The following is a 27,440-nucleotide window of genomic DNA, read 5'->3' on the forward strand; positions in this document are numbered from 1 at the left end:
CTTATCCATTCTCCTCAGACCTCTCTATAGGTAAATCTGTTTACCCTAAGAATCTGTCTAGTAAACCTTCTTTGCACAGCTTATCCACATATAAAAGATAGCTCTCCATTCTGTCAGCAAGTTAGGAACAGAACTATTCAATAAGCTTTACATTAATAAATAACAGAATATTGTACTTACATTAGAAAGACTTCTATCACCAGCCTAGAACAAGATAAAAATTATATTACACATTGTGCAAGCTTTAGTCAGGTGAACTAGAATTGAAAACCCATTATGTTATCACTATGATAATTGCCAAATAAATATGCAATAAAATTCATGTTTCACAGAGAGCAATAAATAACCGTTTATAATTAAATAAGAGATTCAATTTATTCATTAATTTGAACAGTATGTATTTTGAAACAGCTGCTAGAAAACTAAAGTACATTTCATTTCTTACCAGCAAAGTTGGTGTTACAAAAGTGAGGCAAGGGTTCTCCATCCCACCATAGGGAAATGATGGAGGAAGAACAAGGAGATCATATTGTCCCCATACATATGGGCCCATCAGCTCTTCAGCTTTCTTGAGCATTGTTTCAGTCTGTCATCAGATATAATGCATTAGTGTATACATATGGTAATGTCTCAAGAAGGCATTTCATTTGATCAATTACAAATATCAGGAGAAGCAACATATGATCAAGAGCCAGCATGCTTTGTATTTAAACTGGTAACAGGTTCCTGTTTCCTCTCTTCCCCATGTCCCAACTGCTGCCAGTTTAACATTAGACACATTTCCACCAACGTGGATTTAAAATTAACACTAGGTTATTTATGAATTGTCCCTCTAAGTTTCTTTGCTCCTCTATAGTGAAAATGCCAGGCCTAAAAGCCTAGTCAAAAGCTTATCAAAGAGGAGAATTTGAAGTAGGATCTCAAGGAACGGAGGTGGAGTAACACTGGTGTTTTAGAAAGGGAATTTCAGAGTTGCAGACTTGAGGCTAAAAGCATGGCATTCAAGGTGGGAAGATGTACAAAAGAGGAGAGTTTGGGGAGCAGTTAGAAGTCGTGGTTAGAAATAAGAAAAGGCGAGGCATATTTAAATAGGAGAAAGAGCTTTAAATTTAGGATACCGATGGGACTGAGAATCAAATGATGCGAGGAATGACAGGAAAGCAGAACTTTTGCAGGCAAGTGAAGCAGCAAAGATTTAAACTAGCTGAAGTTATGAAGGGTAGAAGATAAATTTCAGCCAGGAGAATATTGGCATTATTGAGTCTAGAGGTAACAAAGGTGCAGATGAAATATTTGGGCAGGTGAGGAAAGAGTGGAGACAGACTATGTTAACAGAACATTGAGAATTTGTAATTTTAAGTGTGCAGGGTCATAGGCAAGCTTGGCATCTAACAGATTGCCAAGAATCTGATTCATTTTGAAACAATGGTTGGGAAGGAGTAAAATTATTGATGAAGCTTAGTCCCACCTTCTGGCTGTTGGACCTTGCAACCTATAGTTTACACACTCAACTATGTGTTGTAAAAGGTCAGAAGTCACACGACTGGATTATAGTCCAACAGGACTTTTGAAATCAAGCTTTGAGCACTGATCCTTCCTCACGTGTCATGTGACTTCTGGCCTTGTCCACCCGAGTCCAACATCAGCATCTCCACATCATATTACATAAAAAGCAATTGGAGTTTAAGCCTCAATCATGCTTTCAGGCAGTGTCCCAGATCCCCAACTTCCTCTTGTTGAAAAGAAATTCTCAGCTCCTCTAATTCTTTGACAAATTACTATCAATCAAGACCCCTGTTTATTGATTCTGTGCTATCTCCCACCCTTGCAAATCTTTACTCACGGCTAAAGTTCTACATTTTTTGTCAACATCCTTACTAATCTCCCCCAACCCTCTCTGCTGCAACCCATCCTTCAGGTAACAGTGACCAGAACTCAGCTTTGTAAAATTAGCATTTCCCCAATTTAAAACATGCACCCTTGGTCTATCTTTATCTTTTACAAATGACTCTAAATCTAACAGAACTTTTGACATTATTAAAATATTCACCCACTATCCAGATTCAATCCCCAAAACAAAATCCAGAACTGCCTCTTCTTCTGTTGAGTTAGTTACATATTAGCTAAAAGAGATCTCCTCTTAGCATTAAAGAATTCTGTGCCTTCTGTCTTTTATGCTGAATTTATCTCAGTTAATATTAATTGTTGAAACCCCCAACAACTCTTAGTTTTACATTTCTCAGCAGCTTTTTGACATATCTGCCTCTCTATCACCTTCTCAGCAGTTTAGTTGTTCCTATTTTGCTCCACACAATCCATAAAGCCTCATTTAGTGCTCCTTCTCATGTCATTCCTGCTCACAGTTCAAGCCTTCTAATGTTCAGCTGAAAGACATGTAGATTATCTAACAATATTTTTTAGCGAACCAACTTACATCAAACAATAATGGAAGGGTTGGGAAGCTAAATCTGTGCCTTTAGGTGATGCAATGGAGAGCCTGCAGGCAAATTAGGATCAAGTCAGTCAAGCAGATAAAGGTGAATAAGGAGAATTCCAATGAGCTAGACAGCAAAAGGAGATGTGTTGAGGCAGGATAGCGCAGTTGACCATTCAAAGGTTGCAGAAATAGGCTGTAGGAATTCAACTGCATTCCTGGTACAGACTAGTGATATACTAGTGAAAAGCATGTGAAACAAACCTCTTCAAATTCATAGGCAGCAGCATCCACCATCTCTTTCTCTGACCAGACTCTAGATCTTGGGCCAATTACTCTGAAAAGCAAATTCACCTTATCAGGCAGCATTAAAGGATTAAGTTCTTTTAATCTTCTCTTTCACGGTGTGAATTGGTAATGCCTGAATTTAAATAGCATAAAACATCTTCCAGATCCTCCAAAGGGCATTAATATTGTAGCATTCAATTTCTTTTGTTAATGCCTTCTCCTATATTTTTCTTCAGGCGTCTATTATCGAACAGAATAACTCACAATGGGGGAACTGCTGTACAAGGTCTCTACAGTCTCTGGTACCTCACTAAAATGGGACTGAAAGAACAAACCAAATTACTGCTTCTTTGGGACGACAGAAATATTGGCCAAAAAAGGTACATGTAGGGTTCCACTCTCTTCTTTGAGCAAAGAAAATTACAGCACATGAGCAGGCCCTTCGGCCCACCATTGCTGCGCCTATCCAAAACTTCTATCTAAACCGGTTATCTATTTTCTGAGGATCTGTATCCCTCTGCTCCTTTCCATTCACGTATCTGTCTAGATACATCTTAAATGACGGTATCTTGCCACCTGTCCCATCTTCACTGACAACCAGAACTGTATACAGTATTTAAATGTGGTTGAATCAAAGTCATATACAACTGTAACATGATCTGCCAACTATTGTACTCAAATTTAAATTGGATTTTTTTTTAAACTAGAGGGAGAGCTTAGCATCTCAACTGCAGGACATCCCCACCCCACCACCAGGCTGTAGTCCACTGCAATAAAATGTCAGTCAACAGTACACATTGAAGTTTCAGTAGCTTAAACTGTCAAATTTAACTGGAGATCCACCACTGAACCAAATACATTATATGCATTATGTCTGAGAACAAGTGGTAAACATGAGCAGGAAACAGCAGGATGACATCAGTGCTTCCTAATCATGAATAGTAACCCACATTTACCCCTTCATTGCTTCTGGAATGCTTGGCCAATTGTAGTTCTCTCATTGCAATCCCAGCCAAGATGATTTAATCTACAATTAAATGAACCTTTCTGTAGCTCTCAAATGTTATATGTTTTGGTATTTTCTGCCTCCACACCCATGATAAGCCATTAAGTCAGCATCTACTAGATTATATTCTTGGAAAATAAGTGATCAAAAGCAAACATTCTGTTAGCATTCCAATACAGAAACACTCACCTCAAATGAAAATGATGCATAACTCAACGGCACAATTTGATCTTGTACCGAGAGACAAAACAGATTGTTGAAGATCTATATATAATGAACATACAACACCAATTATCTTGAACTAGTAACATTACCAAATTCAAAGGACTTTTCCAACCCCTTTGTACCAGGAAGACATCAGTGACCGATCCACTTTTTCTAAACTGCCCTCTCAGACAATTGGTACAAAGCCAACACTGTAAACTTTAAACACCTAAACTACTTTCAGGATATTCTTCTGCACTCTGGAGAATGCATTGAAAGGCAAAAAGTCCAGAATCACTTAAGAACCAATTAGGTATAATAAAGGGAGCTAGGTGAAGAAACAAATGGAAGCTGAGCGACCTCCAACTGATCACAACTGTCATATCTAGTACTTTACATTTCGAATATTAGAAAATTTCTGTCACCCGCACAAAGGAATATTCCCACAATACGCACCAGTAGAAATCAGGTTCACTCTTTGGACAGCAGAAAACAATGGTTTGCACATATTTTCACTGTTGAGAATGATGGGACCAATTTCCTTTAGCATCTCTGAACTGGATTATACCACTGGATATATCGCAAAGATAGGTCAGCGTTCCAAATGATCATCACGTGGAATGGCCATTGTTCCAAGGCAATAGATGAATAGATAAATATAAATAATTTATGAAATTAAAAGATTCTCCAGCTCAGCTAATATAGCCAAGGTCCAAAGTCAAGCACGGAAATGGAGAAAGATTTTTCCCTTCCTAAAGCTGATATGAAACTGCAATTGTCCATTGCAAAAGAAAATATGGTTGCAGAAAAACATTCTTGGAGTGACTTTAGAAAGTGTATGCCTGTGCTAAACTTCACAGAAAACAAATACAAGAAATCACCAGGAACAGCAGATAAGACAAATGTGATCTTACACTAATTCTTGGAAGTTAAATGACCATATAATTAGACAGAGATGGCAAAAAGATAACATTGTACTTCATGACTGACTGGATTAAATGTTTTACGCTTCCTAATGTTACCATGCTTTCAGGAAATATTGGATTTGGAATTTAAGTCTCTGCCTTCAAGTACTGCAATAATTTTAAAACATACCTGCTCTCCAAAGATCCAACAACTAGTGCAATTAAGTAGCTTGGCATTGGAACCTCGAGAGAAAAATATAGTTCAGTGTTGAGAAAATAATATTTTATATCTGTTGCAAGACTAACTGTAACGAATAGTGATGATTGGAAAATAAGATATAAATGTTTATATATAAATCATCACTTTACAATTTTGTTTTGCCTCAAATAAGCTGCAAATTTGGGGCTTGATTACTGGGAGAATGCTTCACTGTGTTTTCGACTTCAAAGTTTTGACAATAATTGGTTAAGGGCAAATCATCTAACTGTGTTGACAATCAAAACAGTATTTTGTACTAAGTCGTTCACTGATATAAAAGAGAAGTCAATTAGGAGTAGGAATCATTTGTTTGCAGTGCAGTATGCAATTATAGTTTGAATAATCCCAGACCTTTTGCGTCTGTCGTTGTTTGATGACTTATTCCTAACATTTATCATAGTTGAAATAAGATCCTTTATATTGTCTTTCATGAAAGTCTCCATTCAATGATTTTATCCAGTCTTCCTGTCCTGGATTATTGTGAAGCAGGGCCCAGAAATTAGTCCAGATCCTAAACATGACACCCCGTGTTTACACCTTAAAGAGACAGCTGATCATTCCACCTTGTAGCCCCACCAACATACTAAGCACAATAATTGAGTGCACTGGATGAGCTTTACCACAGATTTTATAGCTCTCACTATATATCCTCAATATAAATTTAAAAGAAAATGTTCAATTCCATTAGATATTAAAATCTTAACAGAAATTTAGATGGATTTTCAATTTCTATTTTTCCCAGCACTTCAAGATGTTTACTTAGCTCAGTCAGGTAGGAAGATTACAAAAATTATAAATTTTTACACTGACCATTTTCTTACATAAACATGACACAGCTTGGTGTCATACTGCAAGATAGCAAAGCAACAAAAGCTAGTTAAAATTCCATTCTTGCCACTATAGTACTCCCTTCACCATGAGAATAAAAAACTCAAATGATGAATTAGACTTTTTGCTCTCTACTTCATCAAAATTCCATTATATTTACCAACTGAATTAAATAGAAGATTAACAATAGAACAAGGTTTCTGATCCTAAACATCCCCTTCAAAAGACATTACTGTTGGCATTTGTCACAACACCCAGCATCGCACTGTCACACACTGGAAATAGAGGCCATGTAAAGCATTGCAGATGGAAAAGCTTGGGTCCAAGTTCCAACCAAACTGAACTATTAAAACAAAATATCTTAACCATTTATCGATCAGCTTGTCATGAGGTTCTATTCAATGAACTTCCAGGTGCTACAGACAGTGCAGAAAGGTAAACTGAATTCCTTTATCTTTCTCCTCTTCTGTCCATAAACAGAGGCATTTTATTTCATTTTAACTTCGACTCTGATGTTTTCCCCCAAACTCAAATTTAAAAATGACCCACAACAACCTTTTTCCAAGTTAAAAGATGTTATTTATTAATGTCTGTCAGCATCTTCAAATCCAGATGATCCATGCACAAAGAAAGAATCAAAGATATGGGGTTGCAATTAAAAATAACAACTAAAACCATGAATATTAAATTCATAATTTTTGTATGAGATGCAAACATTAGTGAAAGATGTTTTTGGAAAAAAAAGTATCAATACAGACTATAATACTTTCTGATCTAATTTAAGACCCATCCCATGCCTACCATTTGCTGAAAACAGTAAATCTTTCTGCTGTCATCTTTGTTATCAGCCAATTCCCCATCACGGTTAGCACTCATAAGAGCAACAAGTTCTTTTGGTACAGATACCTAAATACAAGGGAAAAAAAAACAAACAACTGACCATTTATTCTCAGTAATGTGGTAAAAGAATAAAAACACAGCAACACTACAGATAATAATACAATTGTTCAAAATGTTTTTGCTTCAAAGTTGACTAACAGTTTCCCTCCAAATAAAATCATGGAATTGTACAACACAGGAGGCCATTCATGCTGTGGAGCTTTTTAAAGGAACTTTTCAATTAGTCCCTTTCCCTATCCACCTCCCTGCAGGATTTTCTTTTATTTTTCAGGGATATAAGTAATTTCTTTTTGGAAGTTACTATTGAATCTATTTCAAACAGGAAGTAGATTCTAGAGCAGACCCTGCTACATAAAAATCTCATCTCCTGTGTGGGGTTCTGTGAACTATTCTTTTGCCTGTATCCTCTGGTTACTAAGCTTCTGCCACTGAAAACCATTTCTCCTCTTGCCTTCATCAAAACTCCTCAATATTGAATATCATTAAATATCCTCTAAACTTTCTCTACATGACTGAAAGACCCTCATCCTGGTATTATTTTTGTTTTTGAAAGGTTTAGCTTAACTTTATTGTTTGTATATGTGATGCCTTTATCTATACGATAAAGGCAATCCCATTCTTTGGGATGGGCAACAAATTCTAGCCTTGCCAGTAACTTCTACATCCTATGAAAACCTGATATGATTCAAAAGTTTTATGAACTTGCCTTGCCAACTTTAAAGATTTCACTATGTGAACAACCAGACCTCTGATTTTGTGTTCTCTTAAAAACATAATTCTATTTAGTTTATATGATCACTCCTGATTTGCCCTTCCAAAAGTAAAACCTCAAGCTACGTTGCATTAAATTTCATCTGTCATGTCCTAGTTTTGTCTCTGTTCTAGATATTTAATATTTGTGGACTTTGCAGTTATAGCCCTCTATCCAAATCAAAATCATTAATACATAATAAAAATACAGGGCTCCAGAGGATTTTGAAATCATACTCATAGATACAGGTCATTTGGCTAAACCAATCCATGATGGACTCCAATACATTTTGAAAAGTGACTGTTCATCACTAGACTTCCCTTGCACCCAGTGTTATCACTGCCTCTAACTAATTTTGTGCCTGTGGGATTAATGTAGGCATTAATCCGTAGACATTAATGTAGACCAAAGCAGCAGCAGGAAGATTGGCTCACACCCCATGTTACAGGCAGAGGGGGGATGAACAAGGAGGGACATTACCACAGATATGTCATAAAGGATTATTCTAATATGTCTACTGGTGTTTGATTTCAATGCTCCAAAGTCAATAGCTAGAAACAGAATGCTTCCTCAAATTGGAGTCAGAGACCAGTTCTTTACGGTGTTAAAAGAGGGAAAAGGATAAATTAGGTTATAGCAGAATCAAGAGTAGACTCTATTGAGCAGCATCGGTCCATTGAAAAATATTCTGAATTGCAAAGTTGAAAACAGAATAAAAGTCAAAAGGTTTTGTAAGGTTATAAGTGGTCATTTGCACAGTATAGCAGTCTTTAAAACAATTAAAATTACCTGCAGTTCAGGTAAAATGACGACATTGGATACTATCTAGTATCCTCACTGTTTCTTTACTGACATATTTCACTTTTTCATCCAACAAGTGAAGTTTAGTTCTACTTTGTGTTTCAAAAAGTATGTGAAAGGCTATAAAAGGAAGTAAAATCTGTGCCAAGAGAAGCATAGTCAAGTTTCAGTAAATGTCACCTTTATTCTTTTGGATCATGACCATATGAAAATATTTTGGGAGTATGCATGGACAGGTAGATGATAAAATGAAGTTAAAATGAACAAACATCAAAAGTAGATCACAATCAAGAGACTCTCGGTGTCAGGCAAACAAAAAGCAAGCTTGGAGACATTGACAGATCAGATTACATGACGTTGATGGCCAACAGGAGATACAAACTAAGGCATAAAGTTCAGTACTGTTACAAACTGACTGAAAGTTTAGAAGTGCCCAATGAAATGAAATGAAGATGAATTCTTTCTACACAAATTGGGAACTGCCTAAATTTGTAGGTACTTAGCAAAAAGTTGTGGCAGTCTGGTCCAGCAACAATGCAGCAACGCTGGCAATAAAATAATCAACCTTTGTCAAACTGGAGCAATAAATTTCCATTCATTATCTAGCTTACGAGGTTACATACCCGGGCATAGTATGTGCTTTTCACAGAAGGTGTGTCCTGGCAAGGGACCATGCTTCTGCAATGTATAGCCTATGAATAGAGTTTCAAAAAAAAAACACAATAAAACTTATACAGTCCAGCCATTAAAATTTAACTTTAATAGCTATAAATAATCAAGCACTTTATCAGTTAAATGATGTAACAGCAGAAAGAAAATCAGCTCCACTCTACAACTTTTACATTAAGAATACTCAGTTAACTCTAGCTCCAAAGCCATGATCCCAAACAGTTACTAGAAGGCCTCTTTCTTGGAGCCAACATAACTCTAATATTAATGCTATTGTCATTAGGACATATGGATGTAATGACTCTTTGCCCTATAATGGGTCAATTTGGAAAATTAAGATCAAAAGAAATAGGAGGAGCATGCCATTCACCCTCTTGAACCAGCTCCACCATTCAAAGAAAAACAACAGATATGGCGGGCAAAATTAACAGGTCCGGCAGAATCTGTAGAGAGAAACAGAATTAACATCAAGTCCAGTGACCCTTCCTCAGAACAGGAACAAGATCATGGCTGATTTGATTTGGCCTTAACGCAACTTCTTGCTGGTTTTTTGATAACACCCAAATGTCAACCAATATGTCAACCAATATCTTGATTGACTCAGTCTTACTTACATTCAATAACTCAGCTTCCACTGTTCGCCACAGAAAACTTCGATGGTATTTGATTCTACCTCATTTCCACCTCTCTCATCCCCTCCACTATCTCTAAATTAAACTGTCTAACATCTATTAAGAATGAGCAGAAATTTCCAACTATGAAGAAGATGGAAGGCATTACGTCTGCCTTAGTTGCAAACTATTCCTCAGCCATTAACTTCTGTCAGAGACTGAAAGAGATGGTTTGCAACATTGGTGTCATGTTTGCCCTAGCTTTTTCTTTTCATATTCCCTATAAGATTGTATATTTTTAGCCTAATAACATGATCTGACATTGCCATAACTGTTCACTTCATCCTTGCTGGACTTCTAGTGTTGATTATTTCATCACACATCTGGCAGTCCTAACTGGAGGCCTCAGCAACATCCTCATCCAAAACTCTAACCTCTACTTAAGTCTCACCAATTTCTAATCACCCTTCTCCTGTAGGTTCAGTGACAATTAAGCAATGCCTTGATTTTTAAATTCTCATCCGTGCTGTTAATACCATCAAACCATGGTTACACTCTCCTGTTACTCACTCCAGCACTGCCACTTCTGGTCCTTGAACTCCCTTTTAAAAGTCATTCCAGCAGAAGTCAAGACCCTGAGCTCTGCAATGTCTCCCACCACAACCCCACTCCCCAATCCAAAGACCTCTTTTCTTTTCCTTCAAATCTACTTCTTTGATCAAACATTTGGACATCTGCCTAAAATATTCTGTGACTTGATGTTAAATTTGATTTGAAAGATGCCTGAGGATCTACCGTTTATTACTTTAAAACACTATATAAATGATATTGGTGGAATACATACAATTAAGAAGAATTTGACAATCAGATAATTTAAAACAATGCAATTTAGAAAGACAGACCCAAGGCAGAGTACGCATCTGGAATGAGATATTTAACAACAGAATTGCTTTAATGGTGCTAATACAGAATTATTAATCTTGTATAAATTATTTACGCATGTCCAAAAATAAAACCTGATCAAAAAAGACTCTCAGCCAATCCATAAGACTAATTTTAAATCAGATTTGACATTTAGATTTCATGTATGAAAAAAATGGTGCCCTTGGTAACATCAGGAATAAGAGCATCTAAAGGTCAAAGGTGATCATAATGATATTAAATTGAATTTTTAACAAATTTTCATCTTTTCACCTTAAATATGATCAGGCTTTCAGATATGGGACAAATTTAATCAAACTTCAATTTTGTTTAATTAACTCAGAATAAAGAGTCACCATTTTAAGAATGAGATGAGGATGAATTTCTTCTCTCAGTGAACGGAGTGTCATTGAACACCTTGCCAGAGACCTGTGAGGGCATTGTCTTTAAGGCTGAGATAGATTTGTGATGAGCAGGGGAAATAAAGGGTTACAAGGAAAATGGGCTTGAAGAACGTTCAGTCAGTCATAATCCTATTGAATGGCAGAACAGGCTCAAGGGGCCGAATGGCCTACTCCTAATGATCTTGAAGTGTTTTCAACTATTCCCAATAAAATGCCGAAGCCAACCTCAGCACCAATGATGCATTAGAGCTTTTTATTAATTTACAGATTGATTGCTGTTCCCAGTTCTGAGTAAAATTCTCTTCAATACCAATTATAAGCTGTACAGGGTGAACTAACAGAATTTGGAAAATTGTTCAATTGTTCTAACTATTAACACAGATGTAAGCTGCAGTTAAACACACAGAAGTCCGTTGCAAGAATGTAACTTTAAAAAAATTAGGTATTTTAAGTGTTGTACCTGACATTGGCTAAACAGGTATGGGTGCTTCTTCCCAGCTGTTTGCTCAGCAGTGAGCCATTGCAAAGCTGAAGCTTCTGGTGATGTCTCATAAATAACCTCCACCACTGTATGCTGGCCCCTGTAGAATTAGAAATGGTACAAATCAGTACCAATTAGCACTAGTCGTACATCAACCATGGAGGGTAGTGCAAGGCACGCGGACCAGAAAATCTTTGCTTTTGCAACCTGTTAAATTAGTTAATCTAAATAATGAGAGCAACCAAAGTACTTATATTGCCTCATAGCCCTAAACGGAGGGAAACTTAAATATGCCACTTCTATTTCCTATCCAGTCTTTCCTCTGAGAAACTGAAGTAGAAATGAAATGAAAATGAGCCTACCTATGACATCATCCACCCTGGACTAGATAAGTGGTCTAAATTTAGTTCAATTGGAAGTTGTCCGTTTTAAACTTTGAGTGTGGTCAAATGATCCCAGATTTATGTAAACATGGCACAACATTTTAATGCTGTATTGTAGCCATCTTCAGAAGAGACATTAAACCTGCTTTGTTATGGATATAAAAAGACCCCGGCACTATCTGGGGAAGAGACAGCTCTTTATGGAAAATACCTGCTTCTTTTGTCAAAATTACAACAGATTAACTGATAAATTTATCACATTTTGCTGTGTATTAATTTAGGTACCTTCAATGTGTTAGTTTTGAATGCTTCATAACTAGCATATTGAAGGTGCCCTAGTAACACGGAAGGCATGTTAGAATTGCAAGATAATCCTTCTGTTTTTAGCAACCCCTGTTAAGGGTGGCACAGTGGCTCAGTGGTTAGCACTGCTATCTCACAGCACCAGGGTCCCAAAGTTCGATTTCAGCCTCGGGCGACTGTCTGTGTGAAGTTTGCATATTCTCTCAGTGTCTGCCTGGGTTTCCTCCCGCAGGCCAGGTGAATTGGTCATGCTAAATTGCCCACTGTGTTAGGTGCATTAGTCAGAGGGAAATGGATCTGGGTGGGTTATTCTGCGGAGGGTCGGTGTGGACTTGTTGGGCCGAAGGGCCTGTTTCCACACTGTAGGGAATCTAATCTAATCTAATCATAGACTAATATGGATAACCAACCAAGTTGCTATATTCCTGATGCCACTTTTACTGTTATAGTTATGGAGCCAAAAATTATTAATATTGGTTCTACAATGCCAAGTCTGATTATAAAAGACATATTTAAATTATTCATTAATACTCCAATATTGTGAATCATTTTAACATGCGATGAAGCCATTGGCCAGACAACTAGCAAGGCACTGTGATGAAAAGTCACTTAGAGTTGAAATGTTAGATTGCTCTCTCTCCATGGTTGCTACCTGGCCTGCTGTGATGTCCAGCAATTGTTTTTTTCAGTACAAATTCACACGGATACAAACAGCATCTCACATTTACTTTTCCAATATTTCAGGGTTTTTTTTAATAAAATCAACTACAAAATGATACATCTTCAAAGTTCTGATCAGGTTTAAAGTTGCTAGTATAGTTTTCAACAACATTTATCCACTAATTAACTCACTGCTCTGAATCTGATCAAAGCTTTGAATGAAGTTTGGCACGATACACTTAAAAAAACGTGAATAATTATACGGATTTTCATTTCGTTTCCTCGTCAATTACTTTAACTGCTAAAATTACTGGCAAACAGCACAGAGGGCCAATTCACCTGCTCTGACCTGTTCCATCAAGAAATAAGATCTTGGCTGGTTTGAAACCCTGTGTTCCATACCCCTTAATTTCCTTCCTTACCCAACAAAGCTATTAATTTGTCCAGCATCCAGTCTTTTTATTTGAAAATGTAGGGATAGGGGGTGAAAGAGAGAAAAAAAAATTACTCCAGACTTCCCTTTACTGCAGATAAAAATATTTCCAAGTCTCATTTTGACTCCAATGTAAAGATTGCGCGCTCCAGTATTTCTGGATTTCCCTCATATGAAATTATTTCTCCATATTCACTCCATGAAACTTCTTTTTCATAATTTTAAATTTCTCAATTCCTCATCCTTCTGAACTCAAAAAGGAGGGGAGATAGCAAACATTGGTACTCATGTTACAGTGGCATTCATTTTGGAGCTGTACAGAACTTTGTTTAGGCCAGAGCTAGCTCTGGTCATCACACTTGACAGGAAGGAAGCAATTGCATTGGTTGGGGAGCAAAGTAGATTCACCAGGATGTTGCCTGGAACGGAATACTTTAGCTATGAAGTGATAACCTTAGGTTGCTTTCTTTGGAGCAGCAAAGGCTAGAAGGGGAACTGTTAGAGATGTATAAGATTTTGAAGCGCATAGATAGGGTGAAGAGAAAGCAGCTGTTTCCCTTAGTTAAGGGCTCTGTAATACGGGTGCATAATTTCAAAGTGGGAGATGCTGGAGATCAGACTAGAGGGTGTTGATGGGAAAGCACAGCAGGTTAGGCAGCATCCGAGGAGCAGGAGAATTGACGTTTTGGGCGTAAGCCCTCCATTAGGGCTGAGGCTTGTGGGCTGGGGGCTGAGAAACCAATAGGTGGATGAAGATGAGGGAGGATGTGACAGATCAGAGGGAGAGTGATGGACAGGGCAGGAGGATGGTGCTGATTTGGAGGTTGGGACTGGGGTAATGTGGGGGGAGGGGAAACGAGGAGCTGTTGAAATCCACATTTATCCCGTGTGGCTGCAGAGTCCCAAGGCGGAATATGAGGCGTTATTTCTCCAGTCGTTAGGTGGGAATGGTTTGGCGGTACAGGCGGCCCAAGACCTGCATATCTCTGATGGAGTGGGAGAGGGAGTTGAATTGTTCAGCCATGAAGCAGTGGGATTGGTGGGTGCAGCTGTCCTAGAAATGTTCTTTGAAACAATCCACATACGTCAGAAATTTACCTGTACCTCTACCAATGTCATCTATTGCATCTGTTGCACCTGATGTGGTCTCCTCTACATCAGGGAGGCAGAACGCCTTCTTGCAGATCGTTTCAGAGAAATCTCTTCGATACCTGCACCTACCAACCCCATTGCCTTGTGGCTGAACACTTCAACTCCCCCTCCCACTCAGTCAAGGCCATGAAGGTTCTGAGCTTCCACCACCGCCAAACCATTACCACCCGACACCTCGAGGAGGAATGCCTCATATTTCACCTTGGGATCCTGCAACCACAAGGGATAAATGAGGATTTCAACAGCTTCCTCATTTCCCCTCCCACATTATCCTAGTCCCAAACCTCCAACTCAGCACCACCCTCCTGACCTGTCCATCACCTTCTCTCACACCTTCATCTACCTATCACTTTATTAGCTACCTTCCCCCCTAACCCCATCCCACTCCCATTTATCTCTCAACCCCTGGCCCACAAGCCTCATTCCTGATGAAAGGAATATGCCTTATACATCAACTCTCTTGCTCCTCGGAGCTGCGTGACCTGCTGTGCTTTCCCACCAGCACACTCTTGATTCAATTTTAAAGTAAAAAGGCAGGAAGTTTAGAGGGGATTAGAGGAAAGACCTTTTGGTCATGGGGGGGTAGAGTCGAATGCACTACCTGGGAGTGTAATTGAAACGGGAAACTCAACCTTTAAAACATACTTGAAACGTCTTACATTGAAGATGATGGACCGAGTGTGGAAAAGTGGGACTTGTGTACATTAGGGTGTATTTTTAATGGTACAGATTTGATGAGCTACAGGGCCTCTTCTGTACTGCATGACTGTGCCACTGCTTTCCACAGTAAAAATAAGTACTATACAAAATGTGGTAAAACAGGTAATGTTTTAGTTGTCTATTCAGCATTTTGTTTTTAATTTCAGATTTCCAGTGTCAACAGCATTTTGCTTGGGTTGTGATTAAGTACGTACCAGAGTACTAATAACACAGATTCAAATTGCAAAAAGAATCTCAATAAGAGTGTGTGTGTGTGCGCGCCTATTTTTACGAGGTCAGCCAGGTGGACCTTATAGAATGCATAAGTTCTCTGATTGGACCAGATTAACAGCCCCTACCAGGGAGTCCTGGCTGACAGATAATAAACTGGAGTGTCAGACATGCTGTTCACAGAGCTGGACCAGTAGTGAAAGGACTCTCTCTTTTAGAGAGGGGACTGACCTCTGAACTGCCTGGACCACACAGTCAGTGTGTTCATTACTGCTGTTGGGTTTCCAACTGAGGAGAGTTTTCCTTTTTGTCTCTTCCCCCTTGTTTCAGGTAGACTTTGTTTTGATTTTATTTTGGTTTTCTTAATTGCAAGAAAAATATAAACCGGCATGTCAAAGGATCTGGTCACTCTTGTAGCTGGCTCGGAGGAAGCCAGACCCCAGTCAAGTATTATGCACATGTAAATAAAGGATGACTTTGTGATAGGATTCCAGCCTCTGTGGAATTATTTCAAGAAGTAGAGTTGATTTAAGTATCTAGTTTTCAGCTCAATTGTTCACCAAAATTTGCCATTCATATTCAAAAGTGAAAGATAAGTTAAGTTATTAGAAAAGTACTAGACACAAGTTACCACCCATGGAACTGACTATGTGAAAATACATTTCTTGAATGTTTTGTCCAGCTCTTATATCACAGGAAATTAGGTGAAAGAGGCTGGGAACTGTCTCAATTTTGTATCAATAAGGACAGGACAAGCAACATAGACCAGCTCATTGTGAATTTAGTGAAAAGAAACTGGGGCAGGGAGGGAAAAGGTTAAAACTAGATGTGTAAACATGCCATTTAATGTATAAATTACAAATCTAAGTGCGAACAGAATCACAAAAGGAATGGCCAACCAATAAAATTTAAAAATCAACTTGAGTGAAAGAGTAAAAATGTCATCATTCCAGTCTGTTAACAAAAATTCTGGTCTAAGAGGATGTTGCATCACAGCAAGAGGGTGTAGTTAGGGTGCAGCTTTTCTATATGCAGTTTTCATTGTGAACACACTCATGGAGTCTCTACAGAAATGTATAAACATAAGGACATATTCCACATCTTCAAAAAACTGAGTAAATCCAATAATCCTGGTCCAATCATTCCACTCTTGATCTTGCCTCATCTGAAAATTTGACTCCCATGAGCACCTCCATGGGAAATTAGTGAGCATTTAAGTAACAAGATTTGATACCAATTACTGGATGATTAAATGAAGCAAAAAAATTTACTAAGTTTCAGCTTCATACCGCAGTAACTTATACGGAAGAGAAATTGTCAAGGGTGTTCCTTTATAAGAGTGCTTATTTCCAAGTGCAAACTTGACTTCCTGTCCATTGACTGTAGTCTGGAGTATTTTAAGGTCCCTTGTATCCAAGATCTGTAAATAAAAAGTGCAAAGTTCACAGTTAGGTATCAGCATTATAGTGAAGCAGATATATTAAATTGTAAAAGCAGAAAGTATGGTCGTAACTTCATTAGAGGAAGTGATTGCTAGTGATATTATAAATAGATTATTAATCCAGAGAGGTAAAAACAATGACTGCAGATGCTGGAAACCAGATTCTGGATTAGTGGTGCTGGAAGAGCACAGCAGTTCAGGCAGCATCCAAGTAGCTTCGAAATCGACGTTTCGGGCAAAAGCGAAGGGCTTTTGCCCGAAACGTCGATTTCGAAGCTACTTGGATGCTGCCTGAACTGCTGTGCTCTTCCAGCACCACTAATCCAGAATCTATTAATCCAGAGACTCTGGTAAATTTCTGGGGACCCAGATTCAAGTCACACCACAGCAGATGGTGGAAACTGAATTTAAGTTTTAAAAAATCTAGGATTAATAGTCTAATGATGACAGTGAAACGGCTGCTGATCACTGGAAAACCTATCTAGTTCATTAATGTCCTTTCAGGGAAGGAAATCTGCCCTTCTTACCTGGTCTGGCCTACATGCGACTCCAAATCCACAGTAATGCAGATGACTCTCACCTGCCCGCTGGGTAGAGGCAGGTAATAAATACTAACTTGGCCAGTGACATCTGCGTCTTGCGAATGAATTTTAAAAACTGAAAACCCTGAATTTGAAACTAAATGTTTAAATATGAGATTTGCTTTGTTTGCTATCTTAAACCTACAAACCCTTTTAGACAGAATTAATTATAATTCAATTTCACATAAGCACAAATCTATATATACACACCTTATACTGAAAAGAAATTGCAGCAGGAGCCTCTGCCTTTAGAAGGGAAGTGAAAATTGGAAAAGAGAGCAATGGTAGCAACACGTGGTAACTTTTAGAAATAAATTAAGTCAACTCAGCAATGGCAGTGTTTCAACAGCAACAGCTTATCAGGAGCAGCATAAGGGATAATAAATTGCACAGATAGTGTAATTATACAGTTGTTAAAAACAAAGTTCCACATCAGCAACATTTGTATGTAATTACCATGATGTATCCAAGTCCACATACCAAGGTTCTGTACAGGAATGGATTTGCCAAAGTAGCTCAAATGACTTTCATGGCTCAATATTGCTACAGCCATTCACAGTATTCCATTCAGATGGAGGAACACCACGTGTAACCAGATTCAAAATCAGGGTGACCAATCACAAGAATCAGAAATGTATCTGTTTTAATCCATCAAAAAAATTGTTCTCAAATGAATAATGTCTAAATCTTGATCCTGAGTTCAGTCACCTACTATGATATTTTCAAAGTGTAAGACTACTTAATTTAGTAAGCGTTCACCTACAATCCTATTCCAAATTCACTATCGAGCTTCCAGATTGTCATTTATACACAGGTAATGATTTGAATGCAAATATAGGAGTTATGGTGAGTAGGTTTGCATTTGACACAAAAATTGGTGGTGTGGTGGACAACGAAAGTGGTTATTTCAGAGTACAATAGAACCTTGGTCAGGTGGTGAAATGGGGTGATGAAATTTAATGTAGATAAATGAGGTGCTACATTTTGGTCGGGTAAATCAGTGCAGGACTTATGCACTTAATGGTAAAGTTCTAGGGAGTGTTGCTGAACAAAGAGACCTTGGAGTGCAGGTTTATAGTTCCTTGGAAGTGGAGTTACAGGTAGACAGGTTAGTGAAGGAGGCACTTGGTACACTTACCTTTATTGGTCAGTGCAGTGAATATGAGTTGAGATCACATGTTGTGACTGTGCAGGACATTGGTTAAGCTAGTTTTGGAATACTGTATTCAATTCTGGCCTCCCTGCTATAGGAAAGATGTGTGAAACTTGTAAGGGCTTAGAAATGATTTACAAAGATGTCACCAGGGTGAGGGTTTGAGCTGTAGAGAAGAGGCTGATTAGGCTAGGGATATTTTCCCTGGAGTGGAGGCAGAAGGGTTATGTTATAGAAGTTTATAAAGTCATGACGATCACAGATGGGTGACTGGTCAAGATCTTTTCCCCAGAGTAGGGGAGTCCAATTTTTGAGAAGATTTGTAGCTCAGGTTGAACGTTGAACATAACAGCGCATTACAGGCCCTTCAGCTCTCTATGGTTTCACAGGTCTGTGCAACAATCTAAAGGCAACCTCACCATGACTATTCAATCACGTGTTTACTAAATAACCTTTGAAATGCTCTTAATATTGGCAAATCCACTGTTGTTACAGGCAGGCATTCCATACCCTTACTACTCTGAGTAAAGAAACTACCTGTGACATCTGTCCTATATCTATCACCCCTTAATTTAAAGCTATGTCCCTTTGTGCTAGCCATCACCAAGGAAAAAGGCTCTTATTGTCCACCCTATCTAACCCTCTGATCATCTTGTATGCCTCTACGAAGTCACCTCTTAAACTACTTCTCTCCAACGAAAAGTTCGTCAGCCTTTCCTCGTAAGGCCTTTCCTCCATACCAGGCAACGTGCTAGTAAATCTCCTCTACATCCTTTCCAAAACTTCCACATCCTTCTGATAAAGTGACAACCAGACCTGTACACAATACTTCAAGCGTGACCACAGAATTTTGTACAGCTGCAACATGATCTCATGGCTCCAAAGCTCAATCCTTTTACCAATAAAAAGCCAACACACCGTATGCCTTCTTAACAACCCTATCAACCAGGGTGGCAAATTTCAGGGATCTATGCACGTGGACACAGATCTCTTCTGCTCATCTATACTACCAAGAATCTTAACATTAGCCCAGTACTCTATATTCCTGTTAATCCTTCCAAAGTGAATCATTTCACACTTTTCCGCATTAAACTGCATTTGTCACCTCTTAGTCCAGCTCTGCAGCTTACCTATGTCGCTCTGTAACTGGCAACATTCTTCTGCACCGGCCATGACTCCACCGACGTTAGTGTCATCCGCAACTTTGCTAACCCTCCTTCTACGCCCCCATCCAGGTGATTTCTAAAAATGAAAAGCAGCTGTGGCCCCAAAACAGATCCTTGTGGTACACCACTAGTAAATGAACTCCAGGATGAACATTTCTCATCAACCAGCACCCTCTGTCTTCTTACAGCTAGCCAATTTCTGATCTAAATCACTCTCAATCCCATGCCTCTGCATTTTGCACAATAACCTACCATGGGGAAACTTTGTCAAATGTTTCACCAAAACCCATATACATCACATCACTCGCTTTACACTCATCCACCTGTTTAGTCACCTCCTCAAAGAATTCAATAACGTCCTACCTTTCACAAAACCATGTTGACTATCCCTAGTCAACTTATTCCTTTCTAGATTATTATAAATCCTCTCTTATAATCTTTTCTAAACAATAGAAGCAAGACTCACAGGTCTATAATTACCAGGGTCACCTCTCCTCCCCTTCTTGAACAAGGGGACAACATTTGCTATCCTCTAGTCTTCTGGCACTATTCCTGTAGACAATGATAACAAAGATCTAAGACAAAGGCTCCGCAATTTCCTCCCTACGCTTCCCAGAGAATCCTAGGATAAATTCCATCTGGCTCAGGGAACTTATCTATTTTCACACTATCCAGAATTGCTAACACCTCCTCCTTATGAACCTCAATCCTGTCTGGTCTAATGGCCTGTATCTCAGTATTCTCTTCAATAACGTTGTCTTTCTCCTATGTGAATACTGAAGAAAGACATTAATTTATCTCTTCGGACTCCATGCACAACCTCCCATTACTGTCCTTGACTGGCTCTAATCTTACCCTAGTTTTATGCCTGACATACGTATAGGTATCTTTAAGTGTATTCCTTGATTCTACCTGCCAATGACTTTTCATGTCCCCCTCCTGGCTCCTCTTCGCTCTCTTTTAGGTCCTTCCTGGCTAATTTGTAACTCTCAAGTACCCTAATTGAGCCTTCACGTCTCATCTTTTATATAAGCCTCCTTATTCCTCTTGATAAGAGATTCAACTTCTTTAGTTAACCATGGTACCCTTGTTTGACCATTTCCTCCTTGCCTGACAGGTACATACTTATCAAGGACACATAGTAGCTGTTCCTTGAACAAACTCCATATTTCAATTGTGCCCATGCCCATCAGTTTCCTTCCCCATCCTATGCATCCTAAATCTCGCCTAATCGCATCATAATTGCCTTTCCCCCAGCTATAACTCTTGCCCTGTAATATATATCTATCCTTTTCTATCACTAAAGTAAACTGAACCAATTGTGGTCACTATCAAAGTGCTCACCTACCTCCAAAACCCCCGCACCAAATCCAACGTGGCCCCTCTACATACTATGTCAGGAAGCCTTCCTGCACATATTGGACAAAAACTGACCCATCTAAAAGTACACGAACTATAGTGTTTCCAGCCAATATTTGGAAAGTTAAAGTCCCCCATAACAACTACCCTATTACTATCCCTCCTATCCAGAATCATTGTAATCTTTTCCTCTACATCTCTGGAACTATTCTCAGGCCTATAGAAAAGTCCCAACAGGGTGACCTCTCTGTTCCTGTTTCTAACCTCCGCCCATATTGGGGCGGCACGGTGGCATGTGGTTAGCACTGCTGCCTCACAGCACCAGAGACCCAGGTTCAATTACCGCCTCTGTGTGGAGTTTGCACGTTCTCCCAGTGTCTGCGTGGGTTTCCTCCGGGTGCTCCAGTTTCCTCCCACAGTCCAAAAATGTGCAGGTTATGTGAATTGGCTATGCTAAATTGCCCGTAGTGTTAGGTGTAGGGGAATGAGTCTGGGTGGGTTGCGCTTCGGCGGGTCGCGCTTCGGCGGGTCGGTGTGGACTTGTTGGGCCGAAGGGCCTGTTTCCACAAAGTAATCCAATCCAATCCAATCCAATCCAACCTCAGTGGACGAATCCTGATGAAGCATCTTTTCTGCCACCGTAATAGTGTCCTTGACTAACAATGCTACACCTATCCCTCTTACCACCTTCCCTGATCTTACTGGAAGATCTCGACCCCGGAACCAGCAGCAACTATTCCTTGTCCCTGCTTTATCAATGTCTTCGAAGTGGCCACAACATCGAAGTCCCAGGTACCAACCCATGCTGCAAGTTCACACACCTCATTCCGGATGCTCCTTGTTTTGAAGTAGACACACTTCAAACCACCTTCCTGCCTGCTGGTACACTCCTGCAACCTTGAAACCTTATTCATGACCTCACAGTTCAGGTTGTAAGCTTGCTTGCTGAGCTGGTGGGTTTGTTCTCAGACATTTCATCACCATGCTTGGTAATATCATCAATGAGGCTCTGGTGAATGCTGGCGTTCTGTCTCACTTTCAATATGTGTGTCTTGGTCTGTTAAAAGATGGGGGATACCATTTCTGGTTTTTTTCTCAGGTTGATAAATGGGGTCCAAATCGATGTATTTATTGATGGAGTTCCGGTTTAATGTCACACCTCTAGGAATTCCTGTGCCTGACTGTTTAGCCTGTCCCAAGATGGATGTGTTGTCCCAGTCGAAGTGGTGTCTTCCTACATCTATGTATACTAGTGATAGTTGGTCATGTCGTTTGGAGGCTAGTTGGTGTTTGTGTATTCTGGTAGCTAGTTTCCTACCTGTCTGTCTAATATAGTATTTGTTGCAATTCTTGCAGGGTATTTTGTAAATGACATTTGTTTTGCTGGTTGTTGATTACAGGGTCCTTTAGGTTAATCAGCAACTGTTTTAACATTTTGGTAAGGTTTATGGGCTACCATAATGCCAAGGGGTCAAAGTAGTCTAAGTCATTTCAGAGATGTATTTGATGTATGGTAATGTGGCTAGAGTTTCTGGGCACATTGTGTCAGCTTGATTGGGTTTGCTGTTTAAGAATTGGTGAACTGGGTTTATCAGGTACCTGTTGTTCTTGAATACGCTGTATAGGTATTTTCCTTCTGCTGCTAGGAGTTTGAGTGCTGCAGCATGTTATGCCCTGTTTTAATAATGTCCTGATGCAAATGTTTGTGGGTGTTGGGATGATTGCTTCTGTAGTTAAGTACCTGGTCAGTGTGACATCTAGGAAGAGGAGTCTGTTGTTGTTCTCATTCTCTGAGAAATTTTTATGCCAGAAAGGTTGTTGTTGATGGTATTGTAGGTTTCCCCTAATTGGTTCTGTTTTTTGATCATCTATGCAGCAAACCCAAAGTTTGGGTTGGATCACGGGGAGAGCGGTTCATTTGAGTCTTTGCATTATTGCTTCTGCTAAGAATTCTAATATTGGTGATCCCATGGGTGTTCCATCAATTTGTTTGTAGGTCTGGTCATTGAAATGACAAATGACAAAACCTATAATCGAATCAATGGAACACTTACAGGATCATAATATCAGAATTCTTAGCAGAAGCAGTAATGCAGAGACTCTAAAGAACTACCCTCCCCACAATCCAACCCAAACTTTGGATTCGCTACGTGGATGACATATTTGTCATCACAAAATGTAACAAATTAGAGGAAACCGACAAGATCACCAACATCATCCTTGCTGGCATAAATTTCACAGAAGAGAAAGAGAACAATAACAGACTCCCCTTCCTAGATATCACAGTGGAATGACCCAGAGAACTGCAGTCCAGCGTCTACAGAAAAGCAACACACAGACCAGATTCTTAACTACAGAAGCAATCATCCCAACACCCACAAATGGAGCTGCATTAGGACATTATTTAAACAGGCCACAATACATTGTAGTTCCTGGATACTGCAAGCAACTGAAGAAAAATACCAATACAGAATATTCAAGAATGTGACACATATAGATCACCAACCCTTAAACAACAAACCCAAACATGACGACACAAAACGCCCAGAGACTCTATCCACACTACCTTACATCAAAAGACAGTTTGGAGATGACTACCAGATTACTCGACCCTTTTGTGGGTTGCCATGATGCCAGTCTACCAACACACTAAAACAGCGGCTGATGAACCTAAAGGACCCTGTACCAACAACCTGCAAAACAAATGTCATTTACAAAATACCCTGCAAGGTCTGTAATAAATATAATCGGATAGATAGGAAGGAAACTAGCTACCAGGATACACGAACACCAAGTAGCCAAAGACATGACCCACTATCACTAGTATCCTTACACACAGATGAAGGAGGACACTATTTCAACTGGGACAACACATCCATCCTAGGACAGACTAAACAGAGACACACATGGGAATTCCTAGAAGCCTGGCATTCAAACCAGAACTCCATCAATAAACACATTGATTTGGACCCCATTTGCCAACCTTTGAGAAAAAGAATCAGAAATGATATCACCCACCTCTAACAGACCAAGGCACACAGAAAGCAGGACAGAAGACCAACGCTTCACCAGAGGCTCAATGATTATGTTACCTAACATGGGTGACAAAACGTCTGAGAACAAACCCACCAGCTCAATGAGCAAACTTACAACCTGAACAGGATAGGTTTGAGGAAAGAGGGGAAAGATTTAAAAAAAGGGACCTAAGGGTCAATGTTTTCACATAAAATGTAGTGTATGGAATGAGCTGCCAGATGGAGTGATAGAAACTTGTACAATTACAACATTTGAAGCGTCAAACATCAAACAACACCAAAGTTTAGTCCAACTGGTTTATTTAAAATTGCAAGCTCTTGGAGCTCCAGTCATTCCTCAGACATGGCCCGAGGAAGCAGAAACGCTTGCAACTTCAGATAAACCCATTGGACTATAACCTGGTGTCTTTTGGTTTTTGACCTTGTCCACCCCAATCCAACTCCAGCATCTCCAAATCATAACATTTAAAAGGCAGCTAGATAGCTATATGAATAAGAAGGGTGGAGAAAGATATGGGCCAAATGCAGGCAAGTAGGCCTAGATTAATTTAGCATATCTATTTAGCATGGACAAGTTGGACCAAAGGGCCTGTTTCTGCATACCTCTGACTCTGCAACTTAAATTTAGCAATTGTATGATTGCATAAAACTGCAGAAGTGTTAAAGATCAAGTGTTTTCATATTTCTTGGGCACATACTTCTGGGAGACTGGTCAGCAAGGTTAATCTCACGGAATACAGGGAGAACTAGCTAGTTGGATAAAGAACTGGCTCAAAGGTGGTGACAGAGGGTGGTGATGGAGGGTTGTTTTTCAGACTGGAGGCCTGTGACCAGTGGAGTGCGACAAGGATCGGTGTTGGGTCCTCTACTTTTTGTCATTTATATAAATGATTTGGATGTGAGCATAAGAGGTACAGTTAGTAAATTTGCAGATGGAGGTGCAGTGGACAGCGAAGAAGGTTATCTCAGATTACAACAGGATCTTGATCAGATGGGCCAAGGGCTGAGAAATGGCAGAGGGAATTTAATTTAGATAAATGCGAGGTGCTGCATTTTGGGAAAGCAAATCTTAGCAGGACTTATACACTTAATGGTAAGGTCCTAGGGAGTGTTGCTGAACAAAAAGACCTTGGAGTGCAGGTTCATAGCTCCTTGAAAGTGGAGTTGCAGGTAGATAGGATAGTGAAGGCAGCATTTGGCATGTTCTCATTTATTGGTCAGAGTATTGAGTACAGGAGTTGGGAGGTCATGTTGCGGCTGCACAGGACATTTGTTAGGCCATTGTTGGTATACTGCGTGCAATTCTGGTCTCCTTCCTATTGGAAAGATGTTGTGAAACTTGAAAGGATTCAGAAAAGATTTACAAGGACGTTGCCTGGGCTGGAGGATTTAGGCTACAGGGAGATTCCGAACAAGCCTGTTTTGCCTGGACCGGAGGTTTACAAAACTATGAGGGGCATGGATAGGATAAATAGACAAACTCTTTTCCTGGGGGTGGAGAAAGGGAGAAGGGTCCAGAACTAGAGGGCATAGGTTTAGGGTGAGAGGGGAAAGATATAAAAAAGACCTACGGGGCAACGTTTTCACACAGAGGGTGGTACATGTATGGAATGAGCTGCCAGAGGAACTGGTGAAGGCTGGTACAATTGCAACATTTAAGAGGCATTTGGATGGGTATGGAGGGATATGGGCCAGGTGCTGGCAGGTGGGACAAGATTGGGTTGAGATATCTGGTCGGCTTGGACCGAAGGGTCTGTTTCCATGCTGTACATCTCTAAGACTCTATGACATACACTTAGCCGTCACATTCTGTTTAAACCATTTCAATTTGGTCTCCCCAAGCTAAGCTTTGATCATCTTTTCTAATACCTATGTATTTCAGCATTACATTTTGTTTGACAACGTTATTGGGAAGCACCTTGAAATGTTTTTCTATGTTAAGTGCTATATCAAAGCAAGTAGTATACTGCACTGTAAATAGGGGCTGCATTTCACTCCTACCTCAGGGCTTGAATTTTACTGCATACTCAAAGGGGTTCATGGATCCAAACTGTTGACATCTTCCATTACTTTTGTGGATGATCAAGAACCGACTGATGGGGCAGTCATTGGCAGGTTTGAATTTATCATGCTCTCAGCAAACAGGCCACACCTGGGCAATTTTTCACTTTAGTCATGTGTGTTGATGAGATGTATTGGTGTAGCTCACATTGATAAAAGTAATTTCTAGATTCCCTTTCATCAGCTCCATAATCAGCCTGTTAGCTTGACCCAGCATCTCTTTGCTGTATCTATTGCAGTCATTTCTTTATAAGTGAGTGAATCAAATTGACTGAAACTTGGGTTGAGAGATGTTGAGGCTCTCAGGAGGACAAGATGGACCATCAACTTGAGGTTTAGTATTTGCACTCTTTAGGTTCTGCCATCAGAGGATAGCGATACATAGGGAACATCCTGGAGACACCTCATGTTGGTAGCACCGTGTTGTTTCTACATTAGGTTAGCCCCCGGTTTTAGGGTGTACAGGAGTATGACAGGAGGAACACCCTTCAATGACTACCATTAGACATTTAGCTTGATGGCAACATTGGACTTGATTTGAATCTACTCCATTTTAGCATGGTGATACTGTCCCATAACACAATGGAGAAATCCTGATTTTACACTGAGGAGGTCATCTCAGGCAGAACTGTTCAGTGCTCATTCCATCCATTACTGTCTTGAACAGATGCCTCTGCAACAGGTAGATCAGTAAAACTAGGTAAAACATTTTATCTCATAATCCAGCACACATTGTGTTGGGTTACCATGTGTCTTGCCTGACAGAAGTATCACTACCAAGCCACTTTTGGTCATGGACAATTAAGTATGTTATATGCCCACTCCATCTTCAGTGCTTCCAAGTGGCACCCAGATTCACATTTTAATCTACTTGTACAGACATGTTATTGATACCTTTGGAGCAAAAGGTCGTGAAGCTGGACAGTTTGGCACAGAGGTAGATTTGCTACCACTGTGGTATAAGAGCCTTGTTTGAAAACAAATTTCACTATCTGCCATGGTTTGATTTGGACCCATTTGCGCACACATTATTTTGGAATTTTGGATTGTTAAAATGCCATCACCACCCATTCTATTCCAGTTCATAGCAAGAGGTACCGCTACTCATGTTTGACTTGATGCTCTGAGTTTAATGGGAATCCAGAGTCAATGTTGATGACTCCCATTGCTGCTCAGTTCCAAGAGGTACAAGCACCTCAGAGCTAGGTCTGTCCCGATAGTGGGACTGGGCAAAGGTGAGGACTCTAGGCTTCATCCCTGATGAAGGGCTTTTGCCCGAAACGTCAATTTTCCTGCCCCTGGGATGCTGCTTTTCCAGCAC

The 27,440-nt window shown here is 39.7% G+C and overlaps 1 protein-coding gene across 1 annotated transcript in view; it reads right to left on the bottom strand.

Annotated features, from left to right (window-relative positions):
- lta4h (leukotriene A4 hydrolase) overlaps positions 1–27,440 on the bottom strand; it is a 74,333-nt gene that overhangs the window by 44,005 nt on the left and 2,888 nt on the right. Inside the window, exons 2-9 of the mRNA XM_072562397.1 lie at positions 16,613–16,743; positions 11,442–11,562; positions 9,000–9,068; positions 6,726–6,830; positions 5,028–5,080; positions 2,699–2,771; positions 446–586; positions 181–204 (exon numbers count right to left, since the gene is read on the bottom strand). Of these exons, the coding sequence (XP_072418498.1) occupies positions 181–204; positions 446–586; positions 2,699–2,771; positions 5,028–5,080; positions 6,726–6,830; positions 9,000–9,068; positions 11,442–11,562; positions 16,613–16,743 (717 nt within the window). The remainder of the gene's footprint in view (positions 1–180; positions 205–445; positions 587–2,698; positions 2,772–5,027; positions 5,081–6,725; positions 6,831–8,999; positions 9,069–11,441; positions 11,563–16,612; positions 16,744–27,440) is intronic.

The sequence above is a fragment of the Chiloscyllium punctatum genome, chromosome 44 (assembly GCF_047496795.1).
Source record: "Chiloscyllium punctatum isolate Juve2018m chromosome 44, sChiPun1.3, whole genome shotgun sequence".
NCBI classification, from domain to species: domain Eukaryota; kingdom Metazoa; phylum Chordata; class Chondrichthyes; order Orectolobiformes; family Hemiscylliidae; genus Chiloscyllium; species Chiloscyllium punctatum.